At 34.7% G+C, this 24962-nt stretch overlaps 2 protein-coding genes and 1 long non-coding RNA gene across 5 annotated transcripts in view; 1 reads left to right on the forward strand and 2 right to left on the reverse strand.

Annotated features, from left to right (window-relative positions):
- The first annotated feature begins 51 nt into the window (after positions 1–51).
- Positions 52–14289, forward strand: LOC135126702 (integrator complex subunit 1). Of its 2 annotated transcripts, none has more exons than XM_064052795.1 (10): positions 52–674; positions 731–1006; positions 1056–1257; positions 4482–5032; positions 5087–5952; positions 10413–12063; positions 12112–12546; positions 12597–12854; positions 12900–13621; positions 13676–14289. In XM_064052795.1, exons 1-10 carry the CDS (start codon positions 246–248, stop codon positions 14232–14234), a joined length of 5949 nt encoding a protein of 1982 aa, XP_063908865.1. In that variant the 5' UTR covers positions 52–245; the 3' UTR covers positions 14235–14289. The 2 variants fall into 2 exon arrangements, with proteins under 2 accessions (XP_063908865.1, XP_063908867.1); XM_064052797.1 differs by having other exon boundaries at positions 12900–13609.
- On the reverse strand, positions 14231–18333 carry LOC135126703 (DNA helicase MCM9-like). Of its 2 annotated transcripts, XM_064052798.1 has the most exons (9): positions 17915–18333; positions 17618–17865; positions 17240–17573; positions 16974–17190; positions 16647–16886; positions 16451–16597; positions 16128–16394; positions 15935–16080; positions 14231–15881 (listed from the first exon to the last, which is right to left on the reverse strand). In XM_064052798.1, the coding sequence occupies exons 1-9, from the start codon at positions 18007–18009 to the stop codon at positions 14315–14317; spliced, it is 3261 nt and encodes a 1086-aa protein (XP_063908868.1). In that variant the 5' UTR covers positions 18010–18333; the 3' UTR covers positions 14231–14314. The 2 variants fall into 2 exon arrangements, with proteins under 2 accessions (XP_063908868.1, XP_063908869.1); XM_064052799.1 differs by lacking the exon at positions 17915–18333 and having other exon boundaries at positions 17240–17560; positions 17618–17709.
- A 1162-nt stretch (positions 18334–19495) lies between these two features.
- Positions 19496–24962, reverse strand: part of LOC135127430 (uncharacterized) — a 108559-nt gene continuing 103092 nt past the window's right edge. The window contains exons 2-3 of the long non-coding RNA XR_010280228.1: positions 20159–20303; positions 19496–19946 (exon numbers count right to left, since the gene is read on the reverse strand). This is a non-coding gene — a long non-coding RNA (uncharacterized LOC135127430). The remainder of the gene's footprint in view (positions 19947–20158; positions 20304–24962) is intronic.

Raw genomic sequence — 24962 nt, forward strand, 5'->3', positions numbered from 1 at the left:
AAATTGACAATCAAAATGAGGGGGTAGTCTGTGATCAAAATCAACAAATGATTAAGAATTTGACAGTTGGCGTTGAAACAGTAAACGAAGTAACTTCTTTACTTGGGTGATTAATTTTCTCAAAAAACGTACACTTTCCGTAAATATTACAATAGTAAAGTTATTACAGCAATTATAATTATTATAACATGAGAACTTCTATCAACATTTCATTATAAACAAATTTTGAGGTTAACTCCTACGTCATGGATAGAAACAAGCCTGGCCAGAGTCAAGGCACCAGGGGCCCGAAAGCCAAAATCACGCAACAACCCCCAGATTTATTCATAGCTTTAGGAGCAAAACAGTCGTCACCAAGAGATGATCCCAAACGAACAGTGCCTCTACCTAAAACTACAGGTAGTTCACATTTGCCATCAACTTCAAGCAAAGTGCCTGACAAGTTAAAAAGGGAGGGAAGTTCGTCAAGCTTGTCAGCCGTTCCGCCGTCAAAGAAAATGAAAGTCACATTACCTGGAGCCCGTCCTGGTATGCCAGGTCCATCCAGCAGCAGCATGATGCCAATCGAAAGAATGGGAGTTGAACCCTGGGAAGCACTAGCTACTGATTGTGAATCAGCGGAGCTGTTTGAAAATATAATGACCGCAGTTAACGCTGGGAATACAGACAAAGCCGTATGTTGTTTTCTTCTATTTTGTGTTTGTTTATTCTGTAAGTGATGTTTGTTTAGATTGGGTACATTTTGGGGATTATTCGATCATTGAAGGGACAAAGAACAAAGATTTGTAAAGTTGTTTACTTGAGTCTTTTATTGACCTGCAGTTGTAAACCTTCATTATTTACAAATGAAAATATTATTGCGGCGATAATGAGCGTTCTCCGACGCGACGTTACTTCTGGTTTTAAAGGAGTTAATAAGAGTAATGCATATTTTCATATTTTGTTCATGAATTTATTAACACACGCTTTTTCGGATGTGGGGCATTGGCCAGAAGCATTTGTAAAGGTAAATATTTTAGTGGATAGTCATCGGGAAACTCACTAGGTGTTTGTAGATTTATGTGGAAGATGCTGTTGCAGACAGAGTTTTTATTGATAATCCATACTGTAAACCTTTTGTTGATAATATTGTAACAGCGTTTAACACAAAGTTGCCTCCATCGTCTCTTTTAAAGTCAGAAACGTGGAATTCTGGTGCACGAGATACTTCAAGTCCACTTACTATTACCAGTGCTGATGATGATAGTAAAATTGAAAGTAAGTATTTGTTCTCATTTTCTACTCTAGGGTCATTTATTTGACTAATTGAAAAAAAAAGAGAGGATTCTACCGTAATAACAATTTTTGAACAAAGTCATTGCGTGCATTTTAAAAATTAATTTGATTCTCAAGGGTATCTTAAATAAAAAATAGTGAAGGAATTAGTAGATTATAAACATTTCTGTCTACTAATTTTTATAATTTGGTCTTGATAATAATCAAAGGTAGAGTCTCAGTTACCAAAAATAAACAAAATTGTTAATAAGTGGATAAAAAACAAAGCTAGTAAAATAATGTGGAAAGTTATTTTGACAGAACTTCCCTCGTCCTTGGAAGTATGATCCGATAAATTCCGCTTCTTCAAAATGATAAAATTAGATTTTCGTTTTGTGATAACTGTTAACCTCTATAAAGTGGCGTAATTAACATCACCGCAAACCCTGCGCCTTTAAATATGAAATATATTAAATTTAAATCAGATAACTAACTGGAAAAATGTAGATAATTTCAATTTCTCAGTATATGCTTAACTTCAACAGTTTATGTTTATACTTCGACCGGATTCGAGTACTAGCACAAACTTCAGCGATTAAAAGAAAATGAAATTTGGTTGATTTTGTGTCTTCAACGCAGAGGATAGGGCAGATTGATTAATTCATACTCAGTTTTTTTTTCCCATAAACACTCAGAAATTTGAAGAAAATCCACAAAAATGTAAGATGACGGACAAATTTTGACTAACGATTTACCATGTTTCAAATAGTCTTAAAATATTTGCATGATTTCAGAGTATTTGGTTTTTGCAATTTCAAAAATTGTAAAATATGTATTGTTATACAATGTAGATTTTTTTCCAACATTTTGTTTTTCTAACAGGCCAGTTTTGAAGTTGAAGCGTTTTTTTATTTATTTATTTATTTATTTATTTTTTGTAAAAATCTGAAAGTCATTGGTTTCTATCTGGATCCGCTGGACTCATGAGCAAAATCTTTAGAAATCCACAACTTTTTATAAAATGACGTTAAAAATGGGCTGGAATCTTAAAAAAATGCATTAAAAGAAACTTCACGACAAAAATTATTTTTTTTTATTTTATAAAGAGCAATAAACACTTGAACGTCAAAATTGGCCTGTTTGCTTAAAAACATGATAAAGTACCTTAAAATTGATGAAAAACAGGTACATACAAAGATGTGGGGTGAAACATACCATTTTACTTTCTATTATACTGATTTCAGTTTAAAAATTTCGTGTAAAACGTTCGATAATACAATCCTTAAACCCGAGTCATTCAGATGAGAATTGGATTTGAAATAATAAACAGCGCTTTTGGAATCACCAAAAATTATATTTGATAAAAATAAATTAAATCGGCAAAATTGTAAAATCATATCATTATTGTTTTAGAGGAGCATAAACGAAAAAAAAAATAACGATTTACCATGCTTACGATAACGTAAAACGTTTCGAAAATTTCAGACCAGTTTCGAAGTTAAATTGCAAGATGTTGTAATTTTGATTTTTTTCTCCAAAAAACTGGATGTTTAGGGAAAAAATTCAACAGGGGTTCATACACTACATGTGCAGGAGTTTCTTATTTTATAAAATTTAAATAATATTTACTACTGTACATTTTGGAGATGACGTCAACAAATTGTTGGTAGGGATGATTAGGCAAATTTTGATCATCTAAAAGATATTCGTGATATACATTAAATTTGAGAACTGGCTCAGTAGTTTCGGAGATTATCTGTCTAATAAACGGGCGACCTATTGTTTCGTACTGAGTTTACGCTCTGAAAGTAAAAAGATGTTCTTATTTAATAGTTACATGTCACTTTTAATGCGTCTGTTAGGTATATTTATACGAATATTTATTGCATTTGTAATTGTAACATCCTTCATACGCGAAAAAGTAAATAATTATAAAATTATTAAAAAAGTATGAAAAAAAAAGAAGTAGACTTATTTGGGGCCCACCGAGAAATTTCTCAGTGTCCCGGTGGCACAACCCGACACTGCAAAAATGTGTTTATATCTTACGTATTTTTGCTTATAAATTGGGTGAACTGTTACATTAACTTCTAAACTTTCACACATAGTAGTAAAAAGTAATAAAACATTAACAATTTGAAGAAGAGAATAGAAACAAAATATTGACAGAGGAGCGCTTCAGATACTAAAAACCCACTGTTGTGTAAAGATGATTTGTCGAAAAGTTATTTCGACAAAACTTCTCTCGCATCTAAAGCACAATGAAAGTGAGTTTTTACTTCACACAATTTTGTGAAGACGTCATCAACATTTTTGCAAGGACACGTATATCATCTTCGATTAGTGCAGTGTAATACTAAAAATAACAGTATTGTATTCCCAAAATTTTCTGGAAAAATGGAGTGACTCAGTCATTTATTTTTTTGAGACACCCCGTATAAGTAAATTTAAAAAATATTAATGCAGTGATAAATCACAAGTATAGACTCATATTCTTATATTCTGCACATTTAAGATAGGATCTATTTGGCAAAATTTTGAGGTGACTTAATCAATTGTAAGGGGGGATAAGCAAAGAAATGTCAAAAATATACCATGCTTATGATAACTTTAAAACATCTCCAAGATTTCAAAGGATTCGGTTTTGTAGATTCCAAATTAAATTGCAAAAATTTTTTATTTTTTTTTTCAAAAAATTTAGACATTTCGGGTAAAAACTCAACACGGAGTCATAAACTACATGTGTAAGACCTGCAAAAATAAAATTTTAAAGAACCTATTTAAGCGGTTAGAAATTGGAAAAACTTAATCCCTGACAATGATCACGTTTTCTTAGAATTAGCAAGCAAGTGATCCATCACACGATCGTTTTTCGCTCGACGGAGCGTACGTTATCGACACCACGTATAGTTTTGCATTATCTTAAAAAAAAAAACAGACGGAAGTCAAGCAAATGGAGGGAAGTAAAATTAAATGTATGACCCAATCCATACAATGATCGGCACCTGAGATTTTTATGGTATTATGTAAGTGGTTTACGCTGTGGTTACAGTGACATGTCACATGACTCATGAGCATAACATAATTTAGTCCTGAGGTATAAAATGAAAGAAAGTGCGTTTATGGGATAACATTAATTACTAGCTAACATTAAAGTTTAAATAAAGTTTCTTCAAGTAATTGCGTCGCTGTACGGACAAAGTTCTAAAAAAAAATACATTTTGCAGCTTTTATAGAACATAAGGCCGCTGTAGAAAACTGGAACGTCAAAGTTTACCCCCGATTTACACAGTCACAAGAAAATGTGGAAAAAATTGTGCTCGAAGCCATCAAGGAACAACTAGCTCGTCGCCAACAACCAGAAACCATTACCAAAAATTTTGTTAGATTCTTGAGCATCGCTTGTGGTCTTGTAGAAATTCGAATAATCGCGGTATCCAGAATAGAAAGTTGGCTACACAATCATAAATTAATGAAACCAGCTCAAGAACTCTTAGCTTACCTATGCTATAATTGTTCAGCAAATTCTCAAAGAGATTTAGAAATAATAGCACAGTTGAGTAAACTAAGACTGAAAAATAAACCAATGGTCAACTTCTTTAATAATTGTTTACGGGAAATGGTGTACTCTTTTCCCGAAAATCTGTATCCTCTTCTTAAATACACTATTTATAATGAACTATCTAATGCACGAAACACCAACAACTTGATTGTGGTGGGGGCTTTGTTTCAAGTAGTACCAGAATCTAGTGCTGATGCGTTTGCAGACATATGTTTGGTAAGTATGAATCAACGTTAAAACATAAAACCCTTATAACTGTTAACTTCGTAGGAATTGCTACTAAACAAAGACGACTACTTGCGTTCGCTTCGTGCTTTACTGAAAGAAATAAACAGAGTCCTTCGGCATGACTTTAACCTTCTGAGTATTGTTCATTCACTTCTTCGCGAACGCAAAGAATTTGCCAACAGCGTCCGAGAGTCAGAATTTCGAGAGCGTATCTTCATCTCATTAGCTGATCTTGTTTGTATGTGCATGCTTCTGTGTGTGAGTCCCCAAGTCCGAGACGCTTCCACTCAAAATAAGCGAGACGTATCAGTTTTGAAAATTTTCCAGAAGCAGGTCAGTAATATCCAAAGAGAAGCAGTAACCTGGTTGAATGATACAGCTCTGCGAGTATTTAGACCAAGCGTGAATGATTTCCATCACGTCCTTTTGAAAGTGCTGTTTTTGGAACAAGCTGAACAGTATTATAAAGTAGATTCGTGGCCAGGCGAAAACGAACGAAATTTGTTTTTAAGACTAACTAGTGAAGTCCCGTTACTTCAGGCGACGTTATTGAGAATTCTTTTGATTGGGAATTCTAAAGAACATCCTATTAGTCCTACTGAAGCTATAGAAATCAGCGATCAGTTGATAAGACGGGCAGCGAATTTGCCGCAAGATTGTGCTCCGCCTTTGGTAGTTGACAACATCGAAATTATTGGGATCTACTTCAATCTGTGCAGTTACAATTATCCAGAAAATATAACTCTACCAGCTGGATATGTCCCTCCAAGTTTGGCAATTTCGGGGTTATACTGGAAAGTGTGGTTGATATTGTTGATTTTGGCTGCCCATAATCCTGTCACTTTTGGAAATGAAGTTTGGAATAAATATCCCATGCTGAGAATGTTTATGGAAATGTGTATAACAAAGTAAGTACAATGTTTAAGTTTTTGTACCTTTAAAATAACTGCTTCACAAAAAAAAATGTGTAGATTAAACATTTGAAACTATTTTGTGATAGCAGGTTATTATTCCTGTTGTGAAATATATACAATATGTATTAAAATATTTCACTTATTTCCCGAAGGTACAGTGTCGACCCAAATAAAGTAGGACACTTTTCTTTCTCCAGTGTAACTTTCAAATTTTTATTGACGTTTAAATGCCATTTTCAATGAATTCCACTCCAGTTTACACAACTAAATTAAAAAAAAATACTTTATTTTAGCCGCCACTATATGCTAAGGAATGTATTGTGATAAGGTATAATTTCATGTTTTCTTGACATTTCATAGTGTGTAGAATACGAAAATATCGGTAGGCCGTTTCCCCTCTGTCCATGTGTTTGTTGATGATTTTATTGTACAAATAATTTGTAAAACTAGGGAACTGATTGCTTTTAAATTTTAAATATATCTATGTAGAATAATAACATATGACTGAAAAAAAAAGTCGTCTAAGAAGCTACGAAATGTATTTTTAAAATAATGATGTTGACATGGCAGCTATTTGACAGTTATGTAACTGTCAAACCGAACAAGGACTGCGTGGATGTTGTCAACATATTTTTGTAATATTTACCGAAAGCTTTTAAAATCATGCCCAACACTTATCATAAACAAAATTAAAAGTGTAGAGTAAAATTATACAATTTAGCTTGGAAATTATTTCCTTGTAAGACGATGCATCGACTAATATTCATTTATTCATCCGCCCCAGTAAATTGATATCAGCTGAAAAATATACCCTGAGTGCAATATTATTTGTATACGTTTCAGAGTAACCTACAGTTTATCTTCTAATAAGTTGTTAAAAATAAAATTCAATAAGAAAAATTTCGTAAACAAGATTTCAGTGCATCCTAATTGAAAAATTCTAGCAACGATTTTATATTTTTTACTTTTCAAGCGAATTTTTGCATTTTAAACTCAAACTTTCAAATTGACGATAATCTGACGAGACAAATACAGCATAATCTCACTAATCCGGCACTTGGATAGATCGGCACGTCCAATAATCCGGCACCCTCCGCCCACGCCTCCCTCGCCCCTTTACACATGTGCGCTTCAGTCGCTCGCGTTGTCGACTAGCAGTCTAGCTTCCAAAACTTATCACGGCCACGTGCTTTTATTCCGGTTTTTAATAGTGCCGAATTAGTGAGATTATACTGTATTCTATCAAAGACAAATCTTGAAAAATCCATGACTGTCTTTGATCGTGTTTTTTATTGCCCTCTCGGAATTTGCCGCCTTTTAGAAAAGACCAATAGAACTACGAATGAAGATACGTAAAATCCCGTTAATCCGCTTCGCGTTGGATCGTTATGCTCAGTAATCCGCCACACCCGACGAACACGGATCGCTGTAACTAGTGCGCTAGTGTTTGTTCAACATTTATTTATCGAATTAAATTCCATTTATGATGTCTTCGAAGCGAAAACACGTAACGCTGGACTTATCAACAAAATACGAAGTCGTTCAGCGTTTGCGAGATGGTGAAAGTGCATCAAGTCTTGCCAAAATTTATAATGTGGGCAGAACAACGATTAACGACATAAAGAAGAGTCATAACAAAATTGAAGAATATATTAATAAGGTGGAAACGTCTGACGGGGATGTTACATCAAGAAAAACAATGAAACTTTCAAAGTATGATCAACTGGACGTAGTATTATTTCAGTGGTTCGTCAAGCAAAGGAATAGAGGTGTACCTTTAACCGGACCTATTATTCAAGAAAAAGCAATTTATTTTAACAAAAAAATGAACGGTGACCCGTTGTTTAAAGCAAGTGTAGGGTGGCTTCACCGATTTAAAACTCGTCATGGAATTCGACGCGCAAATACTGATGAAGAAACCTTAGTACGTGCTGGTCCATCTTCTACGGTAAATTATGCGAATCATCTGCAAGACAAAATAAAAACGTTTAATTTAAAAGACGAACAAGTGTATGTGTGCAGTAAAGCAGTCTTAAATTGGAAAACGTTACCACAAAAATCACCAGAAACCTTTACAGGATATAACGTAAAAAATGATAGACTTACCATATGGGTATGTGCAAACATCAGCGGTAATCATCGTCTTCCACTTTTTGTCAAAGGACCAAATCCTTTGAAACATGTAAATATGACATTATTACCCGTGCAATATTGTAATAAGAAATCAACAAGTAAATACGATGTTAGAGATTGGTTTCCGCAGCATTTTGTATCAGCTGTACAAGAGCATTTAAGAAACTTGAATCTGCCGGAAAAGGCTTTATTACTAATAAATAATATCTCAACGCATTCAATTGAAAAATTGACTTCTACGGATGGTAAAGTAAGTTGCGAGTTTGTTCCAGTAAATACCACATCTTCAGTGCAACCTACGAATAGAATAAGTGTGACAGAAAATTTAAAACGCCGTTACAGGGAAAAAATGATTAGTCACTTCTTGTGTGAGGAAAACGCCGATATGTGTGAGTTCTGGAAAAAATTTACGGTCAAGGAAGCCATTTATTTTGTCGCTGAAGCTTGGGATGATATCCCAAAAACCACACTTCAGAGATGTTGGAATGAACTATTGTCACGAGAATGTGACTCAGTCGACGAAACTAGTAATAGTTCTAATTATGTAATTCAAGAAGCTATGTCGCAGGTTCCAAAATATGAAAACATTGATAAAAATCTAGTAAGTGAATGGCTAGAAACTGGCCTTTCAGATATGGAATATAATGTTTCTAGTGATGAAGAATTCAGTGAAGAATGTAAACAAGACAACGCAGAAGAAAACGAAATAAATTCAGTTGTAAGTCACAAAGAAGCGGCTGAAATGTTATCAAAGTGCATTGAATGGTATGAAAAACAAGGAGAGGCAGAAATGACAGAGTTTAAGATTTTGCGTCAAATTCGTAACATAGCAATGGAAAAGGCTCAGAGAGAGAAATTCCACAAAATAAATGACGGATTACTTTTTACTTAATTACCTATTATATACAAATGACAAATTTTTATGTGTACCTGAAGTAAGTGTCTCTAAACTTTTAAATGTGTAAATATAATCAGTGCTTAAACGATAAGTCAACTTGCTTCAAACAACATTTCGTACTTTTTTTAATTATGAGTGCGGAATCTAAATATATTAATGTACTATTATGTATAAATTGAGAATTAAACATACATTTCTTGAAATAGAATAGGCTGCATATTTTATTTTTAAACGGTTTTAAACACTCGTAATCGTAATCTTTCAATAAGTGTTCCTAGCCTATACTTGTTTTTTGAGACATTTCATAAAAGTTAAAAGTAGAGATTAATTATTAACCTGTGATAAACTTAACGTAGGCACGTATAAAAAAAATTGCTAAGTATTTGCATGATAGTTTCAGACGTTAACCGTCCAATAAAATCTAGACAGACCGACAGAAATGGGAAACTTGGGTCTTAATAAGCTGTGAAAACTAAAAATAACAATTTTGTGATGACGTCATCGACTTTTTACTAGGAAGAAATATAACGATTTGGATAGCAATAGTGTCCATAATACTACAGTACTATTTTCCTAGAATTTCAGGAAAACAAGATGTTTGATTTAATTAATAAAATAAATTTCTTCATTAATTAAATTTTTAAGACATCCTGTGTAAACAGTTCTAAAAAAAGCGTATGAAAAAACTACAACTACCGAAACAGCTTTTCTAAACTTATAAATGTTCACGACTGCAATATTTTGAGATGACGTGTTATAATATAATGCCATAAAGCATGTATCAAATTTCAGAACAATCGATTTTGTAGTTTTTAAAGTCAATTGTAATTTTATTTTATTTTTTTCCAAAGACCTGCAAGCGCAATTTTAAAAATAACATGTGTCGGAGATTACTTGCTTAATGAAAGCGCTAACTAACGACAGACAGACGAAAACGGGATACCTACTTTTTCAGAGCTGTGAAACGCTGAGAAAACATGAAATTAGTCATCCATTAAGTGAACTCTATTACAATATTTCCCTAATTCATGAAGTAAAAATATAATATCACTTAAAAACAACGTTAATTTTGTTGTCTGACAAAATTGAATATACATAGATGACGCTAACAAATCAAATGTATGATATTCCTAAACAGATTTTCTTGTGGATCCCATAATTTACTTCGTGTACAAGTGTAGTAGTTTTCAAATAATTTAATTTGATACCTGGGTGAAGACGAAACTTCTTATCTTGTTGATTCCATCTTCGTGGAGGTGGTTTTAAACAATTTTTGTTAATTAAAAAAAAAACGCTTCCTTCAGTTTTAATTATTTATTTCTTTTTAGTACATCTGTACCTTCCTCAGATCTATCGTATATATTTTATATTCACCTTATAATTTGACTAATTTCAACTTAACAAAATTAATTATCTATCGTAGTCATTTCTCCTTTCCTCCACCAACAATGGCCACCCTCGATGAAGACTATCAATCACGTGAACAACAAATTCTCGCGCTTGAGAAGCAAAAAATCCTCGAGTTTGAAACACACCTGGCTGCCGCTAGTACGAAAATGGAAATAACCGAACAAAGCAGCCTCCTCTTGCCCCAATTAATGGAACTAAGACCTGAAGGTGAAGCTCGACGACCTCCTCAAGCCGTTCTTGATCAGCTTCAACACCTCAACAACAGTCATCGTATGGGACACCTCCTTTGTCGTTCACGCAACCCAGATTTTCTACTCGACATCATGTCGCGACAAGGTGGTACGGCTCATATGCCATGGTTAGCTGAATTAGTACATAACTCAGAAGGCGCTTTGGCGCATTTACCCGTTCAGTGCTTATGCGAATATCTCTTATCTACTGCGCCCACAGAGAAGTTAACCAAACACGGTCAGCTTTTGGCCCATCTAAGAACTGTTGTTAATGAAAACGACCCCCAAACAGCTTGTGAGGTTTTAGAGTATTTGTTCAGACGCTTGACGTCTGATCATGGTGCAAGCAGGACGCAAGCGACGAAAGGATTGAATTTGATCTTGGGTCCGAACGAGGAGACTGAAACTAATCATACAAATTGGTTGACGAATTATATTAGTCATTTTCCTCATTTCACCATGATCAAACCTGTTTTGATTCAGTTTTTGCGACAGGCATTGCAGATCGAAACTAATCCGTCGAGAGTTTCAAGTTACATCAATTTCTTAGCTACACAAGATTGTAATGATTCGTTTACGGAGCTTCACGAATTAATTGCCGACTTGTCATCGGTTATCATCGAACGTCATAGTGTTGCTTCTTATGTTCTTCCCGGATCCGATAATCAGACCCTGAAGAATCTTTTAACTATATTTGCAACGCACATTCAGAAGGCGCAAGAGTACTCAGAAGACATTTATAGTTCGTTGCAAAATTATAGTGAATATGTGCTGGTAACATGGGTAACTGGAGAACAATGCCATATGCAAACTCTAGTAATACATGCGGCAATTGTTCTCTTGACATATGGTCCTTTAGACAACTTCGAACCTTTCAACACATTACTAAATTTTTGGTTTCCGGAAAATACCGAGCATCCGCGAGCTTACACTCCGGACACCAACGAAAGGACGTCGTATTTGCCCGATTGGATGAAATTGAGGATGATTCGGTCTAACGTACCGCGTTTGGTTGATGCAGCTATAGAAAAATTAGAGCCTCCGAAGTTAGTGTTATTTATACAGTCCTTTGGAATTCCTACAAGTTCGATCAGCAAATTACTGAATACTTTGGATAAAGCGACTCTTCTTGATCCAAAATTAGTAGTGGACTCGGTGCTAGACAAGACGTACATGATCCAGCTGGTTGAGGTGCAAAATAAAAGAGGGGCTGTTGGGGGTGAAACTTTTGTGAAAGCCATTGAAATGCAAATGCCGGTTGTCCAAGATGTTGATGTCAAGGTAGTAGTTGATACGAAGAAGGCTGTACCTAGTCTGGTGAAACAAAATCAACAAAGTGTGTCCAATTCGGGGGATATTATCAACTTGTTGAATAATATTTTTAGTCCGAATTATAGTGGCGATAAAAACAAAGACATCTTGACTTTGACAAAGGTAAGCGTAAGTTACATACTTCTCATGTATTAACTAAAAAACTTGTAGATGTCATTGGAGAAGTCAACTCTCGATATTGTGTTCAGTTACTTAAAATCTCTTCCAATGAATTTCATAACGCCAATATTATTGAAATATAATTCGATATCTACACTTTTTCGATTACTGTTTACCATCAACAGAACCGATAATGATCTAGTTGTTATGGCGACTGGTTTCATAAGCCAGCTGTCAGATGTTCGTAATTCTAATTTCGCTGTATTAAAACAATTTCTAAAACAAAGCCAAAACGTCGAGGTAAAAAAGGAAGAAAAAAAATCGTGTGTGGACCTTGATATACCAGGAAATATTGATAACATAGGAGAAAAATTAACTACTATGTTATCAGAAACGAAATCTCAGGAAGAGAAAACCGGTTTATTGGTTGACTGGTTGTCAACAATAGAGTTAGAAATTGCTTCACCACAAAAACAGAAGTTACAGGTAATGTCTACGGTTTTTTTTTCAAAATAACCATTTTTGTCTCTCCGTAGAAAGATTTATTATTTTCCAAAGAACACCTTTCTTTTCGACCCCTATTAATGTCTTTAGTTCTTCAAAGAGCAAGCTGGCAGAGCCTCTACGGTATCATGAATTATCTTTTACAAGAAGATACCCCCAACATCTGTGCAGTATCTGCTCTAGATTTTCTCTGTGCGTTAACGCAGAGTCCCAAATTATGGCAAGGACGAGACAAAGCAATCCCTAAGCACTATCATCCTGAAGATGTCTTCGAATTAGGAAAAGACAAGGTAAGAGCGGCGAATATCTAGCAACAAGTATAAAACTGCTTTTAGGCCCTCATCTTGGTAAAGTACATCTTAGAAGAAAGCAAACAAAATACAAACAACTGGCAGAAGAAAATGGAATCGCGCTTGGTACTACTTTTGAAGTGCATTAAAACCTGCGCGTCTGCAATACTAGAAACACTTTTAAAAAATTCAGATACTGATCTACACTCTCGTGAACTTCTTCTGATGATTTATATGTCACTGCCGGCTTCTGGGCAAGATTTAGTTAGCACTAAAGACGACATTTCTAAACAAGCCTTTTCGAAGAATTGTCCGAGTTCAGCTGATGAAATTTCACACTGTTTGTTAAGTGCTCTAGCTGCGACTCCTCGCAGCAAAGACTGGCCACGTAAAAGTCAAGATTTGGAACTATGCGCTAGAAAATTGGCGGCTACTCACCCTATTTTGGTTCTAAGGCAACTTCCGATGTTAGCTGGAAGTTTGAAAGGGAGGGCTCAATACGATTTTGGAGTTTTGAAAAACAGGGGTCATTTACTGCTTTTTGGACAAATCTTGGGACTTTTGGAACTGCTGCAACCTATCGTTTTTGAGCAAAGTCACACGTTGTGCGATATTTTAGATTCATACTTCTTGCTGCTACAGTATCATGGACATATAAAAGATCTGACCGTTTTATTACAACGAATTATAACTTTTATCCAAAACTGGATGACAAACGATATTAAAGCAGCATCACGGTACTTACAAGAGCATGGGTCAGTACTAGTGTAAGTGTACAACATTACTAATTGTTAGTGATTACTTCTATTTCTCTGTTTTAGTGACATTCAGATGGTACAACCTGGAATTCGTCCCCTACTGTCCAATGTTACTCTGCCAGTAGGCGATTCCAGTACCCCTCCAGAACTACTCGTACGTACAGCCATGGCTCCCATAATGGATCCATTACCCCCTCATTGGCCACAATTGCTCGCTGCGTTACAGTCGTCAGAAAACTTAAACGTGTTACAAGAATTGGATCATATAACGAACAAGAAACCTCACTTACTCGATCTGCCGTCGCAATACTTATATAATTATATTAGTTCGTCGAGTGGAAACGTGAGATCGCTGGCGTTAATATTAATAGTTCGGTGGTTGAAATATAATCCTAAGGCTGCATCAGACGCCTTGCCCGCGATTCTCACGTGTTTAGACAGTAAAAATGGTGACGTGGTAGCCAGTGTTTTGGATAAACTTTCGGACCTAGTTTCAGTGATGCAAGAATACGGAAAATTAATATTGACGAGAGTATTCCAACTGGGTATGGAATCGACATTAAATACAACAAGTAATATAACGAAGAGTATTAGTTTGTTAAATTTACAATCAGGATGTTAATGTCGTTACAGTAAGTGTATTTTATACATACAAACAAATAAATGTATTTTCTAACTATTATGTTACATAACAAAAAACTCTTATAAGTCTAGATCCAAATTATCGATGTCTTCTTGACTTTCGAAAATTGAAGACGGTGCATGAAGAACATCAGATTGTGGTTTTAACTTATCAGAAATGCATACTTTTTTGAAGTCGAACTTTTTTGTGGTTGTAGGTTTGTTAGTTGTTAACAGTGTATCATCTGTGGTGTTTTCTGAATTGGTGCTACGTTTAGCACTTACTAAAGATATGTCAAAATCAACGTTTCCACTTTCAAATGAATTGTTACTTTTTTCTTCAGACATCGCGGGTTTTTCTGTTTGTGTACTAGACACAACATTCATAAAAGAAATGTCATTCAAATCATTAGTATCAGTATCATTTATAACTAACTGATTATTCGACAATCTCTCTGATACAGAATTTTTATACTGCATATTAACTTGATCGTCCTCACCAGCCATGTTAACAAAATTGTGATTCGTATTATTTTGAAGTGATTTGTCGTCTGTGGTGACAGTGGATGGCCCACTTTCTTTTGGAATAAATTTAAACTTACTCAAGAAGTTCTTAGTTCTTATACGTTGTGATAAAACTTTTGAAATTTGCTCCCCATTTGTATCCGTTTTATTTTTTGTTTCCCCTATGGCTTTTGTTTCACTACTTTCGTTGATTTTGGAACACAATCCAGATACGTTCTCATGATCATCACTGTCTTTTTCGTTTCTATTTTCTTCAAAATTTAAACCAGGGTCATTTAGATCATAATCATCCATGTTAAAAATATCATTAACACTAGGCATGCATTTCAACGCGGCCAAGTCATGATGCAATTCATTTTCTTCGTTTTTTAATTTTATTTTCTTTGGATTAATGTTATTTTTAGTTTTTTTTCTTTTCGCATTCAAATTAATACATTCTACATTTTCTTTGTCGCAAATATTAATGTTGTCTCCTTTAGTTACATTACTGACATTATTTTTTACAATTTGTATGTCTTTGGATTGGCATTCTATGTCATGGATTTTTGTAGTAGTAGCGTTTGCATTGGATACTTTAGTTCTTTTTGTTTTACTTTCTTGTTGAACTATATTTTTTGTTGCCTCAAAATTAATTTGTTTTTCATCTATTTTAACGCCTGGGTGTTCCAAACGTAACTCTATGTTCTGGTCCCTTTTCACATTTTCAGCACTAATTGATTTATTATTTACTTGTTTAGCATTTTCTTCGTAAGTTTTGCCATTCTGTTTAATATCTTCTTCAGATGCTTTTTGGACACGGAAAAATTTAGACTTTACGTCTTCAGAAAGCAAATTACTCTTTCCAGTACCTGGATCCGACTTATTGGATCGTTTGCTTCCATTATTTATTCTGTCAAGCTCTCTTTCTAGCAAATCATGAAGGTCTAATCGTTTAAGTACAATTTCCATAACTTCTCTGTAGTTACTAGTTGGATCTTGGGGAAAATCATTCTTAAGATTAAAACGTAAGTTGAATACTGAAGATTCAGTTTCCATAGCTGTTTCAACCAATATCACTGCGATAATTGCGTCTAATATTTCTACTTCTTCATGATACATCAGACGGGCATGCCCTTGCGATAACCTAATAAAATAAATCGTATATATTCCAATTATGACTAAACTGACCAAACTTACCTGACCAAACTATCTAGAAGACGAACTGTGGTACGAGATTTGTTCCGACAATTTTTTCGTCTTTGAATTTGGTAATAACCACTTAAAATTTTATTTGAATCTTCTGTCAAAACGGGATGGATTTTTTTAATAACAGCGAAGTACGCCTTCAAACAATTAATTAATTCGTGAATTCTTAAAACATGAATCATACTTGCAAAATTTCTATAGTCCAGTTAATATTCTCCGTTAATTTCGAAGAATTGCAGTTCTCAAAAGATTGAAAAATATAATCAGCAAGCTGAGAATCCCATTCCTCATCAAGTTTATCTCGAAGGAGTAAAATTAAATCAAAACGACTCAATAAAGGGCTTGCAAGAGCGACATTCATATTTAGTGATTGTGACGGATCAAGATTACCTTTAGGATTGGTTGCCGCTAATATTGAACATCTTGTACTAAGTTTGCACACAATACTTGCCTACAGATGAAAAAAAAAACAGCAAATTTAAAGAAATACATAATGTAGAATCACACTTTAGCCACACTAATTGTTTGCTGTTCCATTGCTTCATGAATACTAGTTCTATCATGTTCTTTCATTGTGTTAAATTCATCAATACAACAAATACCACCATCTGACATCACAAGAGCCCCACCTTCTAGTTGCCACTCTCCATTTTCCTAAAGCTCCCCTTTCTTTATTTATAATCAAAAATAATTGACAACTCACCATAACAGCAGTAACAGTTAAACCAGCCGCTGTTGATCCTACCCCAGTTGTTAGTACTGATCTAGGAATAATTTTAGAAGCAAATCTCAACAGTTGCGATTTACCCGTTCCGGGATCACCTACCAACAATAAGTGCGGTTCAGCGCGTACTCTTACGCCAGTATTAGAAGTGTTATGAAGACTACTTCCGCCTGCTAATACTACAGCTGTTGCTAATTTAACTATATAGAGTCCAAAAAGCTGTAAAATTACCACGATTTTAAACAATTTTTACAAATTTCTTTTAAGTATTGAAATAATAAGCAGTTGTCTAAATAGTCAACTCACTTGTGGGCAGATTGATTTCAATATAATGTCTCTAGCCGCTAGGGGCATGTCGGCATAAGTTTTCCAAAAAGCTTGAAACATATCCTTAAGTTCAGGTGTCAGTGAAAGTGCAGATGCGTTATTGTTATTTACTTGAACATGATTCGCTTTGATCACCAACTCAATTTCCATTTTTTTGCCAACATAGAAGTGATTTTGTCTTCTTTTGACTAAACCACTAAATGTGAAATATAAAATATATATACAACACATGCCAAAATACTAACCAAACAGTGATGTTATCCCCTGGTTTACAAGAATCCACCAAGTCGTCTTCTAAAGTCACCCACATTGAAGTTGGCATTGAACCTACATCAAGTTTGCTAACAGTTTCTTGCATTCTTATTTCCTGGTAATCTTTACAAAATTCAGCATTTAATTCCCCCATACTGACTATATTTGTTCCTTTACATTCTTCAGGATTTCCACACTTCTTTGGAGGTGTGATAATATTTTTCATTTCAAATTCTGCCATAACCATCATGACGTACTTACACTTCGTGCAAATATACTGGCGTTGATACTCCAACATCTTTACAGCTGTCATTCTAACAACAGTGCCTATTATCATTATTTTATGTACAAGATAAAATTATTTAATCAACCTGAAACTTGCAAAAACTTGTTGGTGTCATCATTTTGAGGAAATTTAATTCGATGCAATTCTGGATATAAAGGCAAACTATAAATTCGGCAGTGGGCATTTTTCTTAAACGTGTAGTTTTCCTCAGATTGTGACGTCAAGTTTGTTTGTACTTTGTGTAGAGCTCCGTTCCATTCTTCAAGTGACTTCTCTGGAGCTCGTAAGAAATTATTCCCCAAGTTTGGATCGTTTCCGGACAATTCTACAAAACTAAAATATCTGTGAGTAGTTCCTCACTAATTAGTCTGGTATTATTCACTTGATATTAACAGAAAAATGTTTGGTTACATCAGTTTCTTTTAAAATATCCCTTATGACTTCATTGTAGTAAGACAGCAAGTATTTGTCACACATTCTGAGAATAATGTATTAAATGTTCTTAATTTTTGCACGAAGATATATATTTTATGAGAAAAACGTTCCCACCATTTCCCGGTTTTTTCATGTTTTTAAATAGGTTAGTTTTATTCACATAAATTTTTCACGTTTAAATACTGTGTTCAAATTACACTTAGGGACTTTTGGATTGAAATATTATATGCAGTAAAAATTACTAAAACCAGAGGCGTCACAACACGTAACCCATGGACGAATTAACATAATAATAATAATAATTATAATATTCTATATTCTTATTTGTATTCCTCCATGATGTACTTAACCAATCGTAACCACCATGGTGATAACCAACTGTACGATACCACTGAAAAACGCAAACAACAACACCGTTTTACATACAGGGTCATGGTAGAAGGAGACATGGTATAGGCATACGCATCGGGTGTGACGTCAGGTGGGGTGAAATTAGCGCGCAATTTAAAATAAATTCTTTAAATTGCAAAAATTTATTTTTGATTATTCAGTTGTTGCAGTCGTATGTGTGATGTGATCGCAGAATTTAGGTTTGTGGAGAGAAATGAGCATAAATATGTCAAAAAACCTCCTTTCAACATTCAAGGGATAGCGCAAATTCGTATTTGCATTTGCTGATGTCCCACAATTATCGAGATTGATACGAAACAACATTTTTGGACCGTTCAACTTTCAATAATTACATTTTTATCATTATTAATTTCATTAACTTTCATTAGTCGACAACTAATTGACGTATTGAAGCTGAAATTCCCTAGACTTCCCTAGCGAAGCTCACGAGAGTCACAAGGTCGTTGATGCCACCTAACGTCACAAATGGATGCGCAGACGATTTTTAAATTGGTACATCGGATGCCTATACCATGTCTCCTTCTACCATGATACAGGGTTAGTCACGAGAGAATTAGCCAATAACACGTGACGTCACGCTGTGGCGGGAACTGAGCGTTTGACAAGCGCCGTGAAACTCCATAAGTGACAATGTTAACATTTTCGCATTTTATTTAAAAGTGTGGGTATTTATCTAGAAAATAAACACGTGAATAGCTTCTTTCATATCTTTTCTGTGTATCAGGGTGCTTTTTTTTGGCGATTTGAGCTTAAAAATACACAATAAAAATAAAAATACAGAACGCTGTTTTGGTCTGAATTCCTCGTCACCCAAAATACATCCGTGTGTTTTAAGCGGTAAATCGGAAATTAATATTTTCGTTTGAGGTTAATGTGACGGGTTTAAGTGAAGGTGTGTGATTTGTTTTTAAAGTATGGATAATTTAAGTGATTATGCACGATGTCTTTCCGTCAAAGAGAAAAACAGATATGTACAAAAGTTAAACAATTTAAACGGCTTAGATCCTTATACAATGAGTGCAAGTGATTTTAGTTTGTGTTTAGACGATGTCCCTACCATAACAATGAATACCATTCTAAACTTTTTTATTTTTAGAGTAAGTAAAATAACCCACAATAAAACTCGTGCCTTCAAAAGTCTAGAGACATTTATTCAGTTTTCTCTTTTTTAAACAACTGTGTCTTTCAACATTGCAAGTATTATGAGTGGATTTATTTTGATATCCTAAATTTTGTGATGGAACATAATCAGGATGGTCCACATCGGACAAATCTGTAGGTTTACCTAAAAGAGCACCAATGTAGTAATTTGTTAGAAACTGTAAATCTAATAGGTAGTTACTGTACCTAAAATAAAATGATCCGAACAAACATAGGAATATTTTACTTTGGCTTCGTTAAATCCACTCGTTTCAAGGCTTTTAACCAAAGCTTCCGCCTTTTTTCACCATCCTGTATATATTTACCTTTATTGTTGCTAATTGCTGGGAAAGGAAAATAAAATTTGTCCGCATTTCTGGTGCTTCGATTCGCGCAACCCACAACAGCCCAAATTTAGGCATTTTCTCCTAAAATACAAAATATTATAATATTAAGATGCTAGTGTATTTAAAAAACATTGATGTACATTAACACAGAATTAATTTACAAAACAAATAATATAAAATGCAGCGAAGTTAACCTGTACATCACATTGGAAAACATTATTTTTTAAGCATATTCAAACGTTATGGTGCGTTTTACAGATATCTACACAGTCTAGAAACTGTAACAAACTTACCAAACTATAAAAACACAGTTGACACACTCTCAAATTTAAATGAATTCCGAAAATATTAGCATTGACTCTTATGAGAAAACCGGCTAGTTGTCAAACGCTGCCATCTTGATGACCTCGGATGACGTCAGTGTATTTGGCTAATTCTCTCGTGACTAACCCTGTACATTGATAGATAGACCCATGCTATTGTTTGGAGCGAACAGGCCAACGGCCGACGAACAAGAGATGGCGCACCAACAGTCGGCCGTCAAACGCCGGCGAAAAGCTTGGACACCAATCGCGCGCGTAGATAACCCAAATCACAGCAACAATACATTTAATAAAGCTACCACTCGACAGAGGGCGACGAAAACAATGTGTAAAAATCTCATAGTAACCATTTATATAATTTGCAACGTTGCCAGATGAGCCTAGCACAACTTTGCCGTTATTTCTAGTCGATTAGATTTTATTTCGTTTAAAAGTTTCTGGTGAATAAATGGAATTATTATAATGAATAAACAATACAAACAAATTATTACTTGTTATTTTAAATACTTGTTAGTGTTGATGAAAACATAAATGGTAATTAAAGTTATTCTAAATACGGTCCGGTCCGGTAGCTCAAATTTTACAGTACGAGTGATATGTTTCAGGACGAGTAGGTAGCCGAGTCTTTAATTTCGAAACGAGTACTGCGAAAAGAGTTACCGGACGTATGTTGTTATGTATTTTATTTCATACTGTCAACATACTTTTTTATTCGATAATATTATTATTATTTTGAGAAAAAATCCAAATCGAGTCACTTTTTCTGACATCGTTAGCAACCGCTCTTTGGTAAATGTTTTAATTTGTTTATTCGTGCAAATCAGCATCATATGTTTAAACACATAATAGTACTTATAACACTTTACAGGACTTATTGTTTTGTATAATCCGACTCGATGGACGAATGTTTTGTGCAATCCGTCTCGAAGGACCAATGTTTGTGCAACTCGGCTCGTCCTACCAGTATTTTTTGTAATCTGGTTGATACGACAATGTGATACCGAATTGTACTTTGATATTGCTCCAAGGACCTTTGTTTTCTTGCGTGCGAGATAATAGATAGCGTTCGGTTTCGATGTTTAATACAGGACGGTTACAGAAGTACTAAATTTACATTTGTTTTTACAATAATAGGTAAAGCAAAAGAGACCCAAAAGGGTCAGTGGCCGCTTCCGGAAATGGAAGACTTGTCCTTTTTGGCCACGGAGGTAGAAGAGTGTCTCTTCTACCTCCGTGTTTTTGGCTCAATTTTATCGGAATAGTTCGATCCAGTAAAACGTCAAACTTGACATAGTATGAAGTAAAATAAATAAATTTTATGATGTAAATACCGTCGTCTTCGTTGATTCACTATTAAAGTCTCTCCAATCCCTTAAATGTGACATGTGAGGGAGCATACGTCGGGAGGGAAAGGAATCTGTAATGTCGGCTAAATGTCTGTCGTGGTCTGACTTTTTGACACAATTTGACGTCATGTATTTCAGTTTTTACTTGAAAAAGAGACAAAATTTCGGTACCGGTGCCAAAGTCACAACGCCATGGGTGTGGATGGTCTGCAAAGGGATATGCAGTAGGAAAGTTTTTCTTTGAGGTGTTTACATTGTTATCGGAATGTGTCTCAGGAATTATGAAGCTGCATTCTGGATCACGTTTAGTACTTGCTGGGGAGCTTGAAGAAGTAGGAACAGGTAGCGGTGACTTGGAACCATGGAGGAACAAAGTAGGAACAGAGCCGGGTTTAAGTCTTTTATTTGTGTAATAACAACTTCTCTCAAAGTGTTTACCACAAATGTATAAATTATTGGCAATATTATCACCTGAAATGGTTTTAATGGCTATACATTCCCTTAGGTAAAAGATTCATGTTGGGGTACCTACTTGTAGCATTAAAAACCTTTTTGCACCACAACCTTTTGTTCACAGTGTTTGAAGGGAATCTGCATTATTTTGTGGTCTCTAGGATCCTTGATTACCCCACAAGCAGGCACAGAGCAATATTTTTTGGACATTTTGATAATATCAATTCAAGCACAAACTGTTTTGGCGCGCGACAAAACGGATTAATTACAGGTTCCTGTAACTCCTGAAGGGGGTGACATCTTTTGATATTTTCCCTTTTGACAAGTCGGACGATTGTAACCAATTGGAGAGACTTTAATAGTGAATCAACGAAGACGACGGTAAATACAATTAAGTGTATCGATAATAATTCGCTACTGAAAATTTATTGAAATATAATTTGTGTTAAAAAAAGATTTTTGTGGTTTTATGGTTTATTAAATGTAATTAAAATAAATAATATCAAGAACTTGTATTATATATCAAAAACATTCATTGTAAATAAGAAAATTATGTAAATAAACCATAAAACCATACAAAATTTTCCTGCGACCTCTATTCAAAATCCCAGTTTACCAATAGGAATTAAGGCACAAAGATGTTTCACTGAATTTATTACCGATTTTTCAAGAAAAGTATGCTTATAAGCCTATAAGCGTCTAATGGGTTAAAACAACAAATAATAATCACAATTTATTTGTTTTATATGTTCATTACAATAATCCCATTTATTTACCAGAAACTTCTAAATGAAATAATATCTGGTTGATGAGAAATATCCGCAAATTTGTGTTAGGCTCATCTGGAAACGTTTTCGGTAGGTAGGTATCAATGGAATAATGCGATTAGGTATACTGACCGTTTTAAGGAGTGCTCGTCCAATAGTGCGTAAACTAAAAGATTTGGTAATTTTCTTGGAAGAGTTTGTTTCTTCAATGAAAATTTATGGTTTTTAATTCTTCGGCCGCTTGAAAGTCTCGCCATGTGAAAATAGATTATTTGATAACCTGTTTCGTAATAATTGTAAATACGAACAAAAGCATATTTGCATATTCTAAACAACTGGCCATATCGATTCCAAACTTGTACAGATATAATAGGGCCTGTCTAATTTGCAGACCACAGTTTATCTTGCAGACTGGGGGTTAAAAATGCTCCAATCAAGTTGAAACTCAACATTTGCTTATTTCTCAATACGAAGATTGTTGGTACAAAATTTCAACCCGTTCGGAGAAACCCTTAAAAACCACCCCCAAAACAACCTTGCAGACTGGGGGTTAAAAATACTCCAATCAAGTTAAATTTTGACATTCGCTAGTTTTTCAATACGAGAATTATTGATGCAAAATTTCAGCCCATTCGGAGAAACCCTCAAAAATCACCCCCAAAACAACCTTGCAGACTAGGGGTTAAAAATGCTCCAATCAAGTTAAAACTCGATATTTGCTTATTTCTCAATACGAAAATTGTTAATAGAAAATTTCAACCCGTTCGGAGAAACCGTTAAAAACTACCCCTAAAACAACCTTGCAGACTAGGGCTTAAAAATACTCTAATCAATTCAAAATTTGACATTCGCTAGTTTTTCAATACGAGGATTATTGATGCAAAATTTCACCCCATTCGGAGAAACCCTCAAAAATAACCCCCAAAACAACCTTGCAAACTGGGGGTAAAAAATGCTTCAATCAAATCAAAACTCGATATTTGCTTATTTCTCAATACAAAGATTATTGATACAAAATTTCAACCCGTTCGGAGAAACCGTTAAAAACTATCCCCAAAACAACCTTGCAGACTGGAGCTTAAAAATACTCTGATCAAGTTAAATTTTGACAATCCCTAGTTTTTTAATACGAGGATTATTGATGCAAAATTTCAGCCCATTCGGAGAAACCCTCAAAAATCACCTCTAAAACAACCTTGCAGACTGGGGGTTAAAAATGCTCCAATCTAATTAAAACTCGATATTTGCTTATTTCTCAATACGAAGATTGTTGATACAAAATTTCAACCCGTTCGGAAAAATCGTTAAAAACTACCCCCACAACAAGCTTGCAGACTGGGGCTTAAAAAATACTCTAATCACGTCGAAATTTGACAATCGCTAGTTTTTCAATACGAGGATTATCGGTACAAAAATTTCAGCCTATTCGAAGAAACCCGCAAAAATCACCCCCAAAACAACCTTGCAGACTGGGCGTTAAAAATGCTCCAATCAAGTCAAAATTTGATATTCGCTTGTTTCTCAATATGAGGATTATAGATACAAAATTTCAGCCTATTCGAAAAAAACCCTCAAAAATCACCCCCAAAACAACCTTGCAGACTGGGGATTAAAAATGCTTCAATCAAAGCAAAACTCGACAGTCGCTTATTTCTCAATACAAAGATTGTTGATACAAAATTTCAAGCCGTTCGGAGAAACCCTTAAAAATCACCCCCAAAACAACCTTGCAGACTGGGGGTTAAAAATGCTCCCATCAAGTCAGAACTCGATATTTCTTAATTTCTCAATACAAAGATTGTTGATACAAAATTTCAAGCCGTTCGGAGAAACCCTTAAAAATCACCCCCAAAACAACCTTGCAGACTGGGGGTTAAAAATGCTCCCATCAAGTCAGAACTCGATATTTCTTAATTTCTCAATACAAAGATTGTTGATACAAAATTTCAACCCGTTCGGAGAAATCGTTGAAAACTACCCCCACAACAACCTTGCAGACTGGGGCTTAAAAATACTTCAATCAAGTCAAAATTTTATATTTGCTAGTTTATCAATATGGGGATTATCGATACGAAATCTCAGCCTATTTGAAGAAACCCTCAAAAGTCACCTCCAAAACAACCTTGCAGGCTGGGGATTAAAAATACTCCAATCAAGTCAAAACTCGACATTTGCTTATTTCTCAATACGAAGATTATTGGCACAAAA

Source organism: Zophobas morio, unplaced genomic scaffold (genome assembly GCF_036711695.1).
Source record: "Zophobas morio isolate AGI-343-1 ecotype UQ-CSIRO unplaced genomic scaffold, CSIRO_AGI_Zmor_V1 ptg000011l, whole genome shotgun sequence".
Lineage (NCBI taxonomy): Eukaryota > Metazoa > Arthropoda > Insecta > Coleoptera > Tenebrionidae > Zophobas > Zophobas morio.